The sequence below is a fragment of the Geotrypetes seraphini genome, chromosome 5, assembly GCF_902459505.1.
Source record: "Geotrypetes seraphini chromosome 5, aGeoSer1.1, whole genome shotgun sequence".
Lineage (NCBI taxonomy): Eukaryota > Metazoa > Chordata > Amphibia > Gymnophiona > Dermophiidae > Geotrypetes > Geotrypetes seraphini.
In genome coordinates, this window is record NC_047088.1 from 182,347,485 (window position 1) to 182,367,782 (window position 20,298).

General features: G+C 41.9%; 1 protein-coding gene across 2 annotated transcripts in view; it reads left to right on the forward strand.

Annotated features, from left to right (window-relative positions):
• The window catches only part of MREG (melanoregulin), a 39,994-nt gene extending 20,847 nt beyond the window's left edge, over window positions 1-19,147 (forward strand). For both annotated transcript variants that reach the window (XM_033944343.1, XM_033944344.1), the window contains exons 4-5: window positions 14,660-14,823; window positions 18,222-19,147. In XM_033944343.1, the coding sequence (XP_033800234.1) occupies window positions 14,660-14,823; window positions 18,222-18,302 (245 nt within the window). In that variant the 3' untranslated portion in view covers window positions 18,303-19,147. The remainder of the gene's footprint in view (window positions 1-14,659; window positions 14,824-18,221) is intronic.
• The last annotated feature ends 1,151 nt before the right edge of the window (window positions 19,148-20,298 follow it).

The window sequence follows — 20,298 nt, forward strand, 5'->3', positions numbered from 1 at the left end:
GCATTCCTGGCGAGAAATGGGGCAGTTTATATGCATTCTAGCAGCAGAGCAAGGGTGAAAGATCATCAGAGTCCACTCCAAATTTTCTGTTGGTAAAAACAGGTTTTGGATTTTTTTTTTTTTTTTTTGTGAGTCTGTACTCTTGACTGTGCTGTTCTTTTCAGCAGCCATGTGTAATTAAAAACAAAACAAAACATAGGAGCATAACATAGCATAAAAATGTATTTATATACCCACAACTATGAGGTTTACAAAATAAAAGAGAACTCTACATACACAGTGAAATACAAAATCAGATTTAAAAAAATTTCTCAAACAGATTGGTTTTCAACAGTTTCCTAAAATGCTGATAAGAAATAGAATTTAATATCAAATTGCTAAGATCTTTTTCCTAGATAACAGCTTGAAAAGACAATCTATGAAAAGACTTGAGACTTTGTAGGGAATTCTCAGTGCATTTTCTGGGGTAAGAACCCTATGCGAAATTTTTCAGCACCCCAAAGTATGAAAATATCCATGTGGGTAACCATGTGAATATTTTTACCTGCTGTGAGAAACGGACAGAATTAGATCAAAGGTTAACTACCCTGGGGGGTTTTCCTATGCATATGTTAACCTGCATGAACTATCCTCATTCACTAGGATTTTCAAAGGAAATCTATGTACTGTATGTGCAGGATTTTGAATAAGTCCAAATCGGATGTTTGTCCTTAAGTTATCTGTCAAACTTGGAATCACATATAACTCATAAGCAACCTCCAATCCCAAGTAACAATAGTATTTAGATTCTTTGTATTCCTCTTCTTCAGTTTTAACCTTTCACTGGACCTCAGAAACACAGCTCACCGCTCAGTTTATTATCATAGCGGCTAGCATAACGTGTTGCCTCCTCACCGGTCCTCTTACAATTTTTATATTAATATTTGCCTTTTATATTTAAAGTGCATCACTTTGCATTTGTCAACATTAAATTTCATCTGCCACTTGGATGCCCAGTCTTCCAATTTCTTAAGGTCTGCTTGCAATTTTTCACAATCCGCATGCGTTTTAACAACTTTGAACAGTTTAGTGTCATCTACAAATGTAATCACCTCACTCGTCGTTCCAAGCTTGCATATCAATGGTTAGTTCAATAATTGCCACACTAATATGACAGTAACTCTTATTCCTTCATACTAGAAATCTATTGTGGAATGGAAAGTGCTTGCTGAACACTTTTGATCTATATTGCATCACACTATGATAATGGCATTTATTAACAGTAAGTGATGCAAAAAAGCCTAGAAGATAGGGCTAAATATTGCATCAGAAAGTGTTTGTTAGATCAGTGTTTTTCAACCTTTTTTGGGCAAAGGCACACTTGTTTCATGAAAAAAATCACGAGGCACACCACCATTAGAAAATGTTAAAAAATTTAACTCTGTGCCTATATTGACTATATATAAAGTAATTCTCTTGAATAGGAATCAAATAAACACAAAGAAAGTATTTTATAATGCTGCCACCGCCAACAACACCGTTGGCGGTGGTGGCACCCAAGTGGCTAAAGAGCCGCAGTTTGCCAGCCTAGGGACAACACTGGAGGGTGGCCAGCTGTGCACCCCCTTGGGACGTAAACCCGGGGTGGGGCAGACCGCCCCCCCCCACCCTGGTATGCCACTATCTGTACCTCACTCCCTCCCTATGACCAAAAATTCTCCTTTCTTCTATTCCCCGTGTACACAACCATCTCTTTCCCTCCCTTCCTCTCTCCAAAGTCCATGCCTTCTGTGTCCAAACACTCATTCCCTCCCCCACCTCAGCATCTCTTTCCCTCCCTTCCTCTCTCCCAAGTCCATTTCTTCTGTGTCCAAAAACGCATTCCCTCCCCCACCTCAGCATCTCTTTCCCTCCCTTCCTCTCTCCCAAGTCCATGCCTTCTGTGTCCAAAAACCCATTCCCTCCCCCACCTCAGCATCTCTTTCCCTCCCTTCCTCTCTCCCAAGTTCATGCCTTGTGTCCAAAACGCACTCCCTCCCCCCTTTTGTGTTCCGTGTTTGCCTACCAGCCCATCTTTGCAACTTTCTCAGCAAAACGAAGCTCAAGCCGCGAGGCTTGTCTTCTGTTCCTGCCTGCCCTGCCGCACACAAATAGCCGAACGGAAGTATTCTCCGACGTCAGCGCTGACGTCGGAGGGCAGGCTTTGCTTAAGCCCTCCCTCCGACGTCAGCGCTGACATCGGGGAACGCTTGCGATCGGCTATATGTTAGCTGCAGGGCAGGCAGGAACAGAAGACAAGCCTCGCGGCTCGAGAAGTATTGAACTCCGCGGGTCCCCCGTCCAGCTCTCTCCTGTCCACCTGGGCGGACCGCCCCTCTCCCTAGACTGGTGGTACTGCCCTGATGGCGGCCCTGACCGTACGGCACACCAGGCAACATCTCGCGGCACACTAGTGTGCCGCGGAACAGCGGTTGAAAAACACTGTGTTAGATGATCAAAGAACAAAAGGGTGCTCAGGGAGGATAAGGCCATAGAGGAGAGACTGAATGAATTCTTTGCTTCAGTCTTTATGAAAGAAGATGTAAGAGATCTACCTGAACCGTTAATGGCTTTCAAGGGTAATGATGTGGAGGAACTCTAAGAAATCTCGGTGAATCTGAAAGATATACTAAGCCAAATTGACAAGTTTAAAGAGTGATAAATCACCTGGACCAGATGGTATACATCCCAGGATACTAAAAGAACTCAAACATGAAAATGCTGACTTGCTGTTAGTAATGAGACAGAGTCAGCATGGGTTTAGCCAAGGGAGATCTTGCCTCACCAATTTGCTTGATTTCTTTGAAGGTATGAATAAACATGTGGATATAGGTGAGCTGGTTGATGTAATGTATCTAGATTTTCATAAAGCTTTTGACAAAGTTCCTCATGAGAGGCTCCTGAGAAAATTAATCATGGGATAGGAGGCAATGTTCAGTTGCAGGCTAGAAATTGGTTATCAGATAGAAAACAGAGGATAGGGTTAAATGGCCATTTTTCTCAATGAAGGAGGGTAAATTAGTGCTTTTTAATTTATCTATAAATGATCTGGAAATTGGAATGATGAGTGGGTTGATTAAATTTGCAGATGACACTAAATAGTTCAAAGTTGTTGTAAATCGCATGCAGATTGTGAAAAATTGCAGGCAGACCTTAGGAAACTGGAAGACTGGGCAACCAAATGGCAGATGAAATTTAATGTGGACAAATGCAAAGTGATGCACATTGGGAAGAATAACCTAAACCATAGTTACCAGATGCTACGGCCACCTTAGGGGTTAGCATCCAAGAAAAAGATCTGGGTGTCATTGTGGACAATACGATGAAACCTTCTGCCCAATGTGCAGTAGTAGCCAAAAAAGCAAATGATGCTAAGAATTATTTTTAAAAGAGGTGGTTTACAAGGGCCTCTTCTATCAAGTTGCGCTAGCAGTTTTTAGCGCAGTGAGCTATGCTGAATGGCCCACACTGCTCCCGACGCTCATAGGAACTCTATAAGTGTCGGGAGCAGTGTGGGCCATTCATCAGAGCTCACTGCACTAAAAACTGCTAGCGTAGTTTTATAGAAGAGGCCCTAAGAATGTTATAATGCCTCTGATCACTCCATAGTGCAAACTCACCTTGAGTATTGCATTCAATTCTTGTCACCTTATTTCAAAGATATAGTGGAACTAGAAAGATTCAAAGAAGAGTGACCAAGATGCTAAAGGGAATGGAACTCCTCTCGTATGAAGAAAGACTAAAAAGGTTAGGGCTCTTTAGCTTGGAAAAGAGATAGCTGAGGAGAGATATGATTGAAATCTACAAAATCCTGAGTGGTATAGAATGGGTACAAGTGGATCAATTTTTTTTACTCCGTCAAAAATTACAAAGACTAGGGGACTCTCGATGAAGTTACAGAGAAATACTTTTAAAACCAATAGGAGGAAATATTTTTTCACTCAGAGAATAGTTGAGCTCTGGAACACGTTGCCAGAGGATGTGGTAAGAGCAGTTAATGTAGCTGGTTTTAAGAAAGGTTTGGACATTGCCTGGAGGAAAAGGCCATAGTCTGTTAATACGACAGACATGGGGGATGCCACTGCTTGCCTTAGTTCAGTTGCATGGAATGTTGCTACTGTTTGGGTTTTTGCCAGGTATTAGTGACCTGGATTGGCTGAAGACTGACTACTGGACTAGATGGACCATTGGCCTGACCCAGTAAGGCTATTCTTATGTTCTTATGTCAATTTTGTTTATATAAAACAAACCACGTATAGGAACCACTATTTATACTTATAGGCATTCTAATTTCAGTCTTTCAACTAATAATAGTGCCACTTTCATTCATACAATTTTTTTTATATTAAATATTCAATTCATGACCAAATGACTGCTTTACAAATATAAATAAGTGTAAATAAATAATCATAATCATAAAGTGCTCAGTGCCACCACCAGGTCATTGCTAATGCAGTTCAGACCACGATAGTTTTGGAACCATCATTGCACTGTACAGTGTGCAATGGCTTGAATGTTACTAAAAAAATTGCTAATGTTACTATTAATTAACATTTTCAGAACACAGTTTAGTTTTGAATTAAATAAGTTGTAAAGTGCATTCTTTAAGTTTTGCACAAAGGCATGTTTCACACCACCACTCATTTCATGGTAGGATCCCAGGCATTGCAGATGGAACTCACTTCCTCACACTCTTCGTGCCAGGCTTCAAGGGCAAAGTTTGTAAGTGCTCTCAAAACTTATTTGTGTTGACCTTCTGTTCTGTAGTTTGTTTTTATCTCTTGGTCTGTTGTCTCCTTAATTGGTCCCTCTGCTCTGAGTTCTGTTTTTCAGCACATTGTGTTTTTCTTTTTTATACAATATACTCGTATATATATATATGTTAGTTTGGTCTAGACCAGGGTATATATTTGAGATTGTCAAGTCATTTGATTTCACTGCAGCAGAAGGGCTTCAAAGGTGTTCTCAGTGCAACAGGATCATATCCATTGTGGTTAAAGAATATTTTCTATACTGCCTTCCGCAAGTCACATTAAAGCAGTTTACAAAAAATAATATGTTGGGGTGCAAGTGCGGAGATCACTACAGACCATTGGGTGCTAGACATTATACAGGAGGGGGGTACAAGTTTGAGTTCTTTTGTCCCCTCCCAGATCTTTTTCTGGACTCTCCTGCTAGGAAGCTGGAAACAGCAGCCTAGGTCTGAGAAGTAGCGCAAAGCCGCTGGATTTGAAAGCCATAAATGTTCAATGTACTTCATAGTGCCCAAGAGAGGCTCAGAAGACTGGAGGCCAATTCTAAACCTCAAAGCAGTGCATGTGGCCCTCAAGATACCCCGTTTCCAAATGGAGACGGTGAGGTTGGTGATTGCATCAGTGATGCCAAGGAAACGTTTTGCATCCCTGGATTTGACGGAAGTCTATCATGCACATTCCCATTTTTCTAGAGCACAGGAAGATTTGTTTGTTTGTTTGTTTTATTTTGTGATTCCAGTTTGCGGTCTTGCCCTTCAGGCTGAGTATAGACCTTCACCAAAGTAATGGTGGTTGTTGCAGCATACCTGCACAGAGCAGGCATACAAGTACATCCGTATCTGGACAATTGGATAATAAGAGGCAAGTCCAATTCCAAAGGCATGCTAGTGGTTTAAAAAGTGATGATGATGTTGGGGATGATAGTGCCCAGGGTTCTGCGATGATGAGAATAATACCTTATTTTGAAGCAGGAGATTTGTGAAAAGTTTGGTATGTAAGTCAAATTGGGGATCAGGCAGCTGATTTAGAAGAGGATGTACAAAACTGGTACTCCTCTTTAAAACTAGCTTTAGATAGCATAGCCCCTGAAAAGGAAGTGAGACAGCAAATGAGAACTGGATTAACTAACTGGCGGTCTGTTCGAGTTGTTAAAGTGAGACAGGAAGTTAGATAAGCAGAAAGACGTTGGAGGAAAATTAAGGATATAGATGTTCAAGAAAGTTTGGAGATATGTTTAAGAGAACAAATGTGTAATTATAGTTCAATATCAATCTTACTATTTATTGCTAGAGTACTGGATAAAGCAGTATTACCCCCAACTGGAAAGTTTTGTGGAAGAAAATGGTTGTTTGGATAAGAACCAATTTGGGTTTAAAAAGGCTCATAGTGTAGAGGCAGTATTATTGGCTACTGTCAATGAGTTATGTTTAGGTATAGATCAGGAACCAACACGAGGGGATGCCACTCTCGACCTAATCCTCAACGGGATAGGGGGACCTGCAAAGGAAGTGGAAGTAGTAGGACCACTAGGAAACAGCGATCACAACATGATCCAGTACAAATTAGAAGTAGGAACATCAAAAGTGAAGAGAACCACAGCGACAATGTTCAACTTCAAGATGCTATGAGAGCAATGGTGAGAAAGAAACTCAGAAACAGCTCAAGAAAAATGGAGACTGTAGAGAAAGCCTGGTCCCTATTCAGGGACACAGTGCAAGAAGCACAAAATCTGTACATCCCCAGGTTTAGGAAAGGGTGCAAAAAAAAAAAATCGAAAAAAGACCCGGTATGGATAACTAATGAAGTGAAGAAAGCAATAGGAGACAAGAAAATATCGTTCTGAAAATGGAAAAAGGATCAAACCGAGGAAAACTGGAAGGAACACAGGAAACACCAAAAAGAATGTCACCTAGTGGTTAGGAGAGCAAAAAGAGAATACGAAAAGAGGCTGGCTGGGGAAGCAAAGAATTTCAAAACGTTCTTCAGATACGCTAAAGGGAAGCAACCGGCGAGGGAGGAAGTAGGACCGTTGGATGATGGAGACAGAAAGGGAGTAGTAAAGGAGGAAAAAGAGGTAGCTGACAGGTTAAACAAGTTCTTCTTGTCAGTCTTCACAAGCGAGGACACATCAAATGTACCTGAACCCGAAGAGATCATAAGTGGAGACCAAGAGGAAAAACTGTTGCAAATAGAGGTAAGCTGTTAGGATGCCCTCCAACAGATAGATAGATAGATTGAAAAGCGACAAATCACTAGGCCCGGATAGAATCCACCCAAGGGTATTAAAAGAACTAAGAAACGAAATAGCGGATACACTCCGACAAATTTGCAACCTATCCTTGAAAACTGGGGAGATCCCTGAGGACTGGAAAATAGCAAATGTTACACCTATCTTTAAAAAGGGATCAAGGGATGACCCGGGAAACTACAGGCCAATAAGCTTGACTTCAGTTCCGGGCAAGATGGTAGAGGCACTGATAAAAAAAAGCATCTGTGAGCACATAGGAAAAAATGGACAAATGAAAGCAAGCCAGCATGGCTTCTGCAAGGGAATATCGTGCCAAACGAACTTACTGCACTTCTTTGAAGGGATAAACAGCCAGATGGACAAAGGGGAAGCCATAGACATCATTTATCTCGACTTCCAAAAAGCCTTTGACAAGGTACCCCATGAGCGGCTACTTAGGAAGCTGTGGAACCACAGGGTTGAAGGGGACGTATACAGATGGGTTAAACACTGGTTGGCAGGCAGAAAGCAAAGGGTTGGAGTGAAGGGTCACTACTCGGACTGGAGGAAGGTCACGAGCGGTGTTCCGCAGGGGTCGGTGCTCGGACCACTGATGTTCAATGTATTTATAAATGACCTAGAAACAGGGACGAAGTGTGAAGTAATAAAATTTGCGGATGACACTAAACTCTGTAGCAGGGTTAAAACCGTGGAGGAATGTGAAGACCTACAAAGGGACCTAAACAAACTGGAGGAGTGGGCAAATAAATGGCAAATGAACTTCAATATAGAGAAATGTAAGGTCATGCATATAGGGAAAAAGAACCCGATGTTCAGCTACAAAATGGGGGGATTAGTATTAGGGGAAAGTAACCTTGAAAAAGACTTAGGTGTGCTGGTGGATACAACAATGAAGTCAACGGCACAATGCGCAGCAGCTTTGAAGAAAGCAAACAGAATGTTGGGTATTATTAAGAAGGGTATCACAACCAGAACGAAGTAAGTCATCATGCCGCTGTATCGTGCGATGGTGTACCCGCATCTGGAGTACTGTGTCCAATATTGGTCACCGTACCTTAAGAAGGACATGGCGATACTTGAGAGGGTTCAGAGAAGAGCGACAAAAATGATAAAAGGTATGGAAAACCTTTCATAAGCAGACAGGTTAGAAAGGCTCGGGCTCTTCTCCCTGGAGAAGCGGAGACTCATAGGAGACATGATAGAACATAAGAACATAAGCAATGCCTCTGCCGGGTCAGACCCGAGGTCCATCGTGCCCAGCAGTCCGCTCACGCGGCGGCCCAACAGGTCCAGGACCTGTGCAGTAATCCTCTATCTATACCCCTCTATCCCCTTTTCCAACAGGAAATTGTCCAATCCTTTCTTAAACCCCAGTACCGTACTCTGCCCTATTACGTCCTCTGGAAGCGCATTCCAGGTATCCACCACCCGCTGAGTAAAGAAAAACTTCCTAGCATTTGTTTTGAATCTATCCCCTTCCAATTTTTCCGAATGCCCTCTTGTTCTTTTATGTTTTGAAAATTTGAAGAATCTATCTCTCTCTACTTTCTCTATGCCCTTCATGATCTTGTAGGTTTCTATCATGTCTCCTCTGAGTCTCCGCTTTTCCAGGGAGAAGAGCTCCAGTCTCTCCAATCTTTCAGTGTATGAAAGGTTTTCCATGCCCTTAATCATTCGTGTCGCTCTCCTCTGGACCCTCTCAAGTATTACCATATCCTTCTTAAGGTACGGTGACCAATACTGAACACAGTACTAGAGAGCTGCACGGGAACAGGGATGACGGGAATCCCGCGGGACCCGCGGAGATCCCGCGGGTTCCCCCTTTGGGTCACGGGGATCCTGTGGGGACGCCCCCTAGGGTTGCGGGGATCCCGTGGGGACGCCTCCGAGAGTCGCGGGGTTCCTGCGGGGTTGGATCGCAGCGGGGTTGGTCGAGCCGCGAGGGTAGTCTCCTTCTCCTTACCTGCCCTGTCGCAGCACACAGCCGAACGGAAATCTTCCCGATGTCAGCGCTGACGTCGGAGGGAGGGCTTAAGCAAAGCCCTCCCTTCCTCCGACGTCAGCGCTGACATCAGAAAGACTTCCGGTCGGCTGTGTGCGGCAGGGCAGGTAGGGAGAAGGCAATGGCGAACGAAAGAGGGGGGAGGGGGCGGTCCGCCCCGAAGAATGTGCACAGCCGGTCAGGTCCCCCGATCGACCGACAACAGGCCCGGCCGACAAATCTCCCTGCCCTGTAGCCGCAAATCTAAATTACCTCTTACAGCAGCTTCACTACTCCAGCTGCTGTAAGAAGGTAATTTAGATTCGCGGCTACAGGACAGGGAGATTTGTCCGACCGGGCCTGTTCTGTTGTCGGTCGGGTGCAAAAGCGCCACAAAGGTGGAGGCAGGGAGGGAGGAAAGGTGGAGTGGAGAAGAAAAGACGCTTAAGGGGGGAGAAGGCCGCTGAAAGCACTGGGGAAGACAAAGGGGTGGAAAAGAACGCTGAAAGGACATGGGGTAAACGGGAGATGAGGGGGGGAAGGACCCTGAAAGCACTGGGGAAGACAAAGGGGTGGAAAAGAACGCTGAAAGGACATGGGGAAGACAGAGAGGGGAGAAGGCCGCTGAAAGGACATGGGGAAGGCAGAGAGGGGAGAAGGATGCTGCCTGACAGGACATGGGGAAGATGGTGGGGGAGAAGGACACTGAAAGGAAATGGGGAAGAGGGAATGGGAAGAAGACGCTGGCAGGGAAGAAGACAGAGGTGCCAGACTATGGGGGGAGCGGAGGGAAAAGGATGGGTGCCAGACCAATTTGGGAGGGGGGAGAAAGGGAGAGGCACAGTAACAGAGCAAATGGAAGACACAGAGAGAAGAGAGGCAGTGGATGGAAGGAATTGAATGAGAACATGAAGAAAGCAGAACCAGGCAATAAAGGTAGGAAAAAAATTATTATTATTTTTTTTTTTTTTGCTTAAGGATAAAGTAGTATATTAGTTGTGTTGATAAAAATTTATAAACATTAGAGGCTCTGGTAGAAACCCGTTTACAAAGTATGTATTCTTCCCAATTAATATTTCCAAATTAATAAAGTCTTTTTGCTTATTTTTAAATGGGTTTCTACCAGAGCCTTTAATTCAGTAGCATAATTAAATGAAATAACTATTTCTGTAGTTTATAGGGACAGGTGGGGATGTAGGGGATTCCTCGTGGGGACGGGCGGGGACGGAGGGGATTCCTCGCGGGGACGGGTGGGGATGGAGGGATTCCTCGCGGGGACGGGTGGGGACGGGTGGGAGTCCTCACGGGGACGGGTGGGGACGGGTGGGACTTTGGCGGGGACGGGTGGGGACGGGTGGGATTTCTGTCCCCGCGCAACTCTCTACACAGTACTCCAGGTGCGGGCGCACCATTGCCCGATACAACGGCATGATGACTTCTTTTGTTCTGGTCGTAATACCATTTTTAATAATACCCAACATTCTGTTTGCCTTCTTCGCGGCTGCTGCGCATTGCGCCGTTGACTTCATTGTTGTATCCACCAGTACACCCAAATCTCTTTCAAGGTTACTTTCCTCTAATACTAATCCCCCCATTTGGTAGCTGAACATCGGGTTTTTTCTCCCTATATGCATGACTTTGCATTTCCCTACATTGAATTTCATCTGCCATTTATTCGCCCACTGAAAGGCATAGAGAAGGTAGATAGGGACAGATTCTTCAGCCTATTGGGAACCGCAAGAACAAGGGGGCACTCGGAGAAATTGAAAGGGGACAGGTTTAGAACCAATGCTAGGAAATTATTTTTCACTCAGAGGGTGGTGGGCACCTGGAATGCGCTCCCGGAGGTTGTGATAGGACAGAGTACACTATGGGGTTTCAAAGAAGGACTGGATAAATTCCTGAAGGATACGGGGATTGAGGGATACAGATAGAGATAGGGATAGGATTATGAAAGGGTATAGATAGAAGGATAAAGGGGATTAAAGGGTTTTAGACAAGGATCACCTTACAGGTCATGGACCTGATTGGCCGCCGCGGGAGCGGACTGCTGGGCGAGATGGACCTCTGGTCTGACCCAGCAGAGGCAACTTCTTATGTAGGAAGATTGTTTGTTTATGTTTGATATTTCTTGATATCTCATCTGCCTTTGGTTCTCTTAACCCTGAATTGTTGTTATCAAGACTCAGGAAGTTGGGTGTCTCTGGGACAGTATGGGAGTGGTTTAAATCCTTTTTGACCGGGAGAAAAATGTTTGTAAGACGTTATGGTGAAATCTCATCTGAATTTTGATACACAGGGAGGTCTCGCAAGGATTGTCATTATCTACGATCCCATTTAATGTATATTTAGCACCATTAAGAGCTCTTTTAGATGAGTTAGGTGTCTCCTTCAGAATGTATGCTGACGACATTCAGGGTTTTTTTTCCAGGATTAAGGAGTGGGGTGAGAAATTGACTATAGAGTTAAATACATACATGATGAAGATCAATGAGTGGATGAGGTGCAGCGGATTCAACCTGAATGTAGATAAGACAGAAATAATGATTATTGTTGACCGTCATGAGAACCTGTGGCCCTGTGAAGTTTGTCTAGCTGATCATGTACAGTAATTGTGATTAAGGAAGAAATTAAAATGTTGGGTGTAATCCTCGATGCACATTTAACATTCAAATTGTGAAAGTGATACAATTATCTTACTTTGCTATGAGAAAGTTATTGCAGCTGAAAAACGTATCGACAACTTTGGATTTGAGACAAGTGCTTCAAACAATGGTATTGTCAAAGCTTAATTATTGCAAAGGGATTTACTTAGGACTTCCATTGTCTAGGATGAAGGCTTTATAGTCACGGGTCACGGGGATCCTGTGGGTACACCCCCTAGGGTTGCGGGGTTCCTGCGGGGTTGGATGTACTCGCGAGGCTCGTCTTCTCCCTACCTGCCCTGCCGCAGCACACAGCCGATCGTGTTTTGAGGTAATTTTTCCAATTTTGAAAAAACTTCATTGGTTGTCAGTTTATTTTCATGTGCAATTTAAAATTTTGAAAATCGTGCAACAAGGTCTCTATGGTGTGCTACCTGATTATCTGCAAAAGTGCTTGACATTGTACAGTTCATGGAGATCTTTAAGATATGAGAATTGTATGTTATTAAATATGTGTAAAAGTGGGATAGTGAAATATGTATTGACTAGAAAATCCTACTTTTCGGTAGCAGGTCTAATAGTATGGAATAGAATTTCTGATGTGATACATTTATGTAAAAAATGTTTTACATTTTTGGAAGTTGCTCAAAACATTTTTTTTTTGTTCATGCATTTGATTGATATTAGAATTACTGTTTCGATAGAAGACTGTTGAACCAGTTTTGGAGAAGAGTTTTATATGGGCAGATGGGGTTTTTTTTGTTTTATCTGATGTTCTTGTATGTCCATTCTTTTATGCATGTTTTATTATGAGCCACTTAGGCTTTAAGTAGATTATAAATATTTTAAATAAAATAAATAAAATTCAACTGCTGCAGAAGCTAGGCTGGGTGGTCAACTTTCAGAAAAGCCACCTGGAGCTGACACAGATCTTGGAGTATCGGGGAAACTGCTTCAAAAAAAGGGAAAACTGTGTTTCTCCTAGAAGCCCGTAGAGAGAAGCTTCTGCATCAGATATGGAAGTTTTGGAGTGAGACTGTTCTGAGGGCCTGACATTATTTGCAGGTGCTGGGATCAGTGGTTGCAACCATGGATGTAGTTCCTTGGGCAACACTGCATTTGCATCCACTCCATAGAAACATAGAAACATAGAAAGATGTCGGCAGAAAAGGGCTATAGCCCATCAAGTCTTCCCACTCTACTGACCCACCTCAATAAGTCTGAATGCTAATGACCCAGTTCCTTAACTCGACCTTCGTAGGGATCCCACGTAGATGTCCCATTTATTCTTGAAGTCAAGTATGCTGGTGGCCTCGACCACCTGCACCGGAAGCTTGTTCCAGTGATCCACCACTCTTTCCGTGAAGAAATACTTCCTGGTGTCACTACTAAATTTCCCCCCTCTAAGTTTAAGCGGATGTCCTCTTGTGGCCGAGGGTCCTTTGAGAAAAAGGATGTCATCTTCCACCTCGACACGTCCTGTGATGTATTTAAATGTCTCAATCATGTCCCCCCTCTCCCTGCGTTCTTCTAGAGTGTAGAGCTGCAATCTGTTCAGTCTCTCTTCGTACGAGAGACCCTTGAGCCCCGAGATCATCCTAGTGGCCATCCGCTGAACCGACTCGACTCTAAGCACGTCTTTACGGTAATGTGGCCTCCAGAATTGCACACAGTACTCCAGATGAGGTCTCACCATGGTCCTGTACAGTGGCATTATGACTTCTGGTTTCCGGCTGACAAAACTTCTATTGATACATCCCATCATTTGTCTTGCCTTGGATGAGGCCTTTTCTACTTGTTTGGCAGCCTTCATGTCTGCACTGATGATTACTCCCAAATCTCGTTCTGCTGCGGTCTTAGCCAATGTTTCTCCATTTAAGGTGTAAGTTCTGCATGGATTTCCGCTACCGAGGTGCATGACCTTACATTTTTTAGCATTGAAACCCAGCTGCCATGTTGAGGACCAGTTTTCCAACGCAAGAAGGTCCTGTGTCATATTATCCTGCAAACAGCCTTCACTTACTATGTTGCATAGTTTGGCGTCATCGGCGAATAATGTTACCTTACCCTGCAGCCTTCGTGTCAAGTTCCTTATGAATATGTTAAAAAGGAGTGGACCCAGGACTGAGCCCTGCGGCACTCCGCTGGTCACTTCCGATGTTTCAGAGAGGGTGCTGTTGACCACCACCCTCTGATGTCTATCACTAAGCCAATCATTGACCCATGCAGTTATTGTTTCGCCCAACCCCATTGATTTCATCTTGTTTAGAAGCCTGCGGTGTGGGACGCTATCAAAAGCCTTGCTGAAATCCAAGTACACTATGTCCAGAGACTCTCCCGAGTCTAGCTTTCCTGTTACTCAATCAAAGAAGCTGATGAGATTGGATTGGCATGACCTACCCTCAGTGAATCCATGCTGATTAGGATCCCTTCATCCAAGATCGTGTCAGCAGGTCATACAATTAGCTAGGAGCTCTATACATAAATGGTGTTAGTTGCACAGGTTTGGATATTATAATGTTATTTCCTGTGCTTGTTACAGAGCAGTACAAAATTGTATTCTTGGAAATTTTTCCCTGTTTTCCTTCTTCCTGCTACTTGATTGCTTTTGTATAAACTGAGGGGACGGGGGCAGCTCCCTGGGAAGGAGGTGGAGTTGGAAAACATGATTGACGGTTTTCTGCAAGCAACTTGCTAGTTCAAATATAAGACCCTAGTGTTCAGGACCACTAGACACATCTACAAGAAAGAAGATTACCAAGGTGAGAACCTAATCTTTCTTTTTTCTCCAGACAGTTCAGAGGAGAATACATTAGTTTACTCTCCTTTCCTCTGGGTGAATAAACAAGAACAGAATAAACACAAATTTAGCTTAGTGAATCAACCACCCGATAAGATTCTGTGAGAGAATATACCAGTTTATTTAATTCTTGTTTAAGACCATGCAATAAATGGCATACTACACACAGATCCAATTGCACATTAGTATTTAAATAAATGTCTTTTATTACAGGTTTCCAGAAAGAAGTAAACTCTCTGTTAACAGTTACAAAACTAAGCACCATCAGTGATTTCCAGAACAGGCAGAGAGCCCAAGAGATGCTCTTAAAACTGACCAAGGAGACAGATATTTTCCCAGATGAATGGGGTTTGCCAGAGAGATATCTGTTTGTACTGGTAGGTGTTTTATAACCTAGTAATAGAGAAAATCAAGATGTGGTCTGAAACATCCGTTTTTGTACTCAAATGTGACACATTTTGTGAACTGTTTCATTATATGCATATATTGCTTATAGAATTTAGATTGAGTTACTGCATGATAACTGTGAAAATTATTACCTTTGTGTTAATTGTTAGGCACATTTCCAACATTTTTGGGATGGTTACTATGCAGTTAACAGAGAAAATGTACATATCATACATTTAGGGCCCCTTTTACAAACTGCTTCTAATGACTAAAAAGTCTGCCCAACAGTGTCTCAAAAGTGGTGCCTATATCAATAGCACCTATATGAGTCCATTAAGTACAACATAACATCTTTTTAAAATGTGTTATTATTTTTATTTTGTATTTTTGTCGTGCATTGCTGAAAATCCCTCTGGTGTCTAAAGATCATAAAATTAAATAATTTTCCATTCAGTTGTTTTAAAGTGTTTATGCCTACCTACATTGTTTACATTGAAATTTGATGTTTGATATTACATTTTGATTGTGATTTTTTTTTTTTACGCATGAACTAGCGACACAGACTATTTATAAGCACTGTTCAGCTCTTTAAAACAACTGAATGGATCATTTTATAATTTAATGATTTTTAGACACCAGAGGGATTTTCAGCAACACATGACAAAAATAAAAATAAGAACACATATAAGAGATGTCATAATGTACTTAACAGGCTCATATAGGTGCAATTGATATAGGCGCCATTTTTGAGACACCGTTGGGACAGACTGCTTAGTCATTAGAAGCAGTTTCTCAGTACTGAAATCTCTCATTTCAAAATAATATTAAATATCATGTCTGGTGTCATTATATCATACAAACAGAACCAAAAACTCCTACCAGAAATATTTAGAACTACCAAACACACCAGCTGCCAGAGCAGTACTGCTTTCATAACAAAACGAAGGAAAAAGCCTCAGTTATATAGGTGAAAAAACTTTTGTTGCTATAAGCAGGCACCCTCTGCAAAATATACTTATGTCATGGTGTCATTATATCCACATATACAGTGGAACACTGATTATCTGGACTAACCTCAGCAGAGGGTAGTCCAGATAATCAAAAATCCAGATGATTGGACATAAATCTTTTTTCTTTGGTTTTAATAATTGTTAATAAAAAATACCTTCAGTGCAACCCCCCTCCCCAACAAGAAAAGGCAGCATTCCCCCCTCCTTTCCTGAACAGGCATCACCAACTTCCCCCCCCCACCCCCGGATCCAGAGGAAAGACCTCAGGCCTATCTTGTTTCCCTAGTGGTCTAGTGGCAGCGCTGGGGCAGGAGTGATCCTACTCGCTGCTGCCTATGCTCTGTCAGTGACAAAAATAGCTGCCCCTGGAAGTCTCAGTAGCTGTTTTTATCACTGACAGAGCATGGGCAGGAGCAAGCAGGATCACTCCTGTCTCAGCGCTGCCGCTAGATCACCAGGGGTCTTTCCTCTGGGTCTGGGAGGGGGTTGGTTGAGCCTGTTCAGGAAGGGAGGGAGAATGCTGCCTTTTCTTGTAGGGGGTGTGTGCTGAAGTTATTTTTTTATTAACAATTATTAAAACCAAGGAAAAAAATTTATGTCCACTCATTGATGGGAGAAAGTCTTCTGTTTGAGGGAGAGGGTGCTAGGCTGACGATCCCTGAAGCAGTCCGGATAATTGGAGTTCAGATAATCGGCGTTCCACTGTAGTAGAATGATATATTACATACCTTAAACTTATTTCAGTAGTTTTTTTTCTGTCAGTTTTTTTAGTTTAGTAGTGGGTATTATTAGGACAGGTTTAATTTCTATATGTGTATTCCCAATTTTAAAAGAGGAATACATCTTTAACCAAAACATTTCAATGTTGGCTTTTACACTTTCACTGTGCCAGTTTGAAGGGGCAGGTTCAGAGGCCGATGCCACCACCCTCTAATGATGCTTCCCTCCCCCCCCTCCATTCAATCCACAAGGATACCTGAAACCCTGGTACTCCTCCCTCTCACCCAACATGACATAAGGCATAATCCCCTCCTGATGAAGATCCTTACCCCCCAGGTCCTACTGGGGGCTCTCTGTGATGTTTTGTGAAGGCAGGACCAATCTCCACTCACGTCTGTCCCTTCTGGTGCCGAGTTCAAAATGACACAGACAGGCATTGCAACAGAGCAGCTATCTATATATATAAAATCGGAGGTATGTATGTGTGTATGTGTGTGTGTGTGTATGTGCCGCGATCACGCAAAAACGGCTTGACCGATTTGAACGAAACTTGGTATGCAGATCCCTCACTACCTGGAATGATATGTTCTGGGGGTCTTGCGGCCCACCTGCACACGTGGGCGGAGCTACAAACATAAAATCAGATTTCACCCATTCATGTCAATGGAAAAAAATGTAAAAAAGCTGCCACTCTCACAGTAATTCAAAAACGGCTTGACCGATTTGAACGAAACTTGGTATGCAGATCCCTCACTACCTGGGGTGATATGTTCTGGGGGTCTCGCGGCCCACCTGCACACGTGGGCGGAGCTACAAACATAAATTCAGATTTCACCCATTTATGTCAATGGAAAAAATGTAAAAAGCTGCCATTCTCACAGTTATTAAAAAACGGCTTGACCGATTTGAACGACACTTGGTATGCAGATCCCTCACTACCTGGGGTGATATGTTCTGGGGGTCTCGTGGCCCACCTGCACACATGGGCGGAGCTACAAACAGAAAATCAGATTTCACCCATTCATGTCAATGGAAAAAATGTAAAAAGCTGCCATTCTCACAGTAATTTAAAAACGGCTTGACCGATTTGAACGACACTTGGTATGCAGATCCCTCACTACCTGGGGTGATATGTTCTGGGGGTCTCGCGGCCCACCTGCACACGTGGGCGGAGCTACAAACATAAATTCAGATTTCACCCATTCATGTCAATGGAAAAAATGTAAAAAGCTGCCATTCTCACAGTAATTCAAAAACGGCTTGACCGATTTGAATGAAACTTGGTATGCAGATCCCTCACTACCTGGGGTGATATGTTCTGGGGGTCTCGCGGCCCACAACTCTATGTTGCTTGCTCAAGGGTGGGTTCACCCAAGAATTTATATGTTCTTGCTCCAGGAGGTGAAACTAAAAATGTTGTTTATAATCACGTTTTGCGTTAGTTGTATTGTATTCATTTTGTCAAATATTTCACATTATAATTTGAATATTGTACTTTTTATTAAGCTGTAAAAAAATAATTTCATTCACCACTATAAAGTATCTTTATTTGAATCCATTTACAGTGTTATTGCTATAATTAAATACCCGTGCATCGCCGAGGCATCAGCTAGTAATGAAATAATATTAATTGGTCTCCATTTTTTTTATGTTGATAGGATCGGCTGTTTGACCTTGATGCTGTGGAAGACTTTATAAAAACTGCCAGTAAAAAGTATCCAAAGAAACAAACAAAATGAACCCTGTTTCATTTAAGAAGCAACAGGTGCAGATGTCTAGCATTTCTTTGCCACAACATTAAACCGAAAACTGTGTAGAATATTTCCCTCCTGCTATTGCAGTGAAAAATGGATGCTAACCAAAGCACTGGATCTTCTACCAAAATCATCGGCACACCAGCTTCCACTGCAGATTGAAAATGTGAAAATCATTCTTCTGCTTACACCATGAAAATGTATTTATATTTGCACTACTGAGATGGAACAAAGTCTGCAATTTAGCTAAGACTTATTTTGAACTTTAGAGGTTAAAAAATAGAAATGGATGGAATGCAATTGGTCTTGGACAAGCAACATAGACTGAAAAGGAGGAACTGCTGGAATTATGTTGGGTGAAGGTTTCCAGAATTGTGGATTGTAAACAAGTCTTTCAGTGGCATGAAAAAAAGTGTGGCTTACTTCCTTGCTATAATATGAGAAGGATACAATTGTGGACATAACCACTGGCAGTCCTTTACTGCATATTGTGCTCATTAATTGGGCAATTTTATAACAGGGCGACTGGTTTAAAAGGGTTCGTAGCTGCCTAATTCAGTGGTATTTTATAAAGACATATAGGAGCCTACTGTATGTGCCTTTATAAAATAATAGCCAGTGAAAATTTAACAAGTAAAATATACTGTGATATCCTTCTATACTACATATATTGTAGTACATTATAATTAGTTTTTAGTGTTTTTTAGGAGACCTTCAGAAGCGGCACTCTCATAGGTAGATTTACTCCTATTGTGACTAAACTGCTAGCTTCTTTATCGGTCCTATTTTGTAGAAACTTATACAGTCTTAAATAAAGTTTATAAATTTTATTCCAATGCAATTAGTGAAATAATTTGGGTAAAAACAGCAGTGCTTATGTTTAGTTGCCGTTGTAAAGACCAAATAGCGACTAACATTGAAGATAAACTGTGATTGTTATTGTAAGATAATAATACCTTCTTTGTACAAGTAATACTCACTAATATCTTCCTATAAATAGGCTAACGTGCGGGCCATCATTGGTCCATTAGTCTCTTTTATGCTATTTAATGTATTTTATATAAAACTTTTTCTTTATGTGATTCTTTTTCTAATTCATTTTATGTGATTCTTTTTCTAATTCATTTTTATTAACTCATTTTTATCCTTATCTTAAATTTCTATTATTATCGTAATAGTACTTAGCTCAGGTGTAGTTTTCTAACCGGCCATCTAGAAACAGACGACGGAAGATCTCCGTTTCGCTCGCACTCTACATCAAGAGCTTCTTCAGGAACAGAGCATTTTGTGTTTTGAATCAAAAATAAGGAAAAAATATGGCTACATATATTTGCATATTTTATATTTTTTAAAAACCTAGACTTTCCCGTTCTTGCCATAAATGAAGGCTCCGTGGGACTACCTTCGGTTGCTATGCTTTATTTCCGTCTGAATTCATTATGTTTTTCTGATTTAAAATTAACACTTTAAGCAATTTACATATTTTAAATTTTGAATAATCCTTCATCTGATCGTGTTAGTAAACTGTTAAATACTTTTATTTTTAAATACTTTTAAATACTCAATGGTTGCTACAAACTGCATTCTATCACCTCATTTAGTTATTGCTATAGTACTGTGTTCTATCACCACATTCGTATCAACCATTGAGTATTTAAAAGTATTTAAAAATAAAAGTATTTAACAGTTTACTAACACGATCAGGTGAAGGATTATTCAAAATTTAAAATATGTAAATTGCTTAAAGTGTTAATTTTAAATCAGAAAAACATTATGGGGCTCATAATTGAAAGAGAAAAACGTCCAAAAACCGGCCTAAGTTGGCACTTGGACGAACATTTCCCAAATACGTCCAAGTGCTGATAATAAAACCGGGTTTTGGACGTATTTCTAGACGACCTAGGCCTACATAGTGCCACTGAACAACCAAAGCTAAACAGAGCTTTTAGGGAGGAGTGTCGAGGGCGGGAGTTGGGCAGGA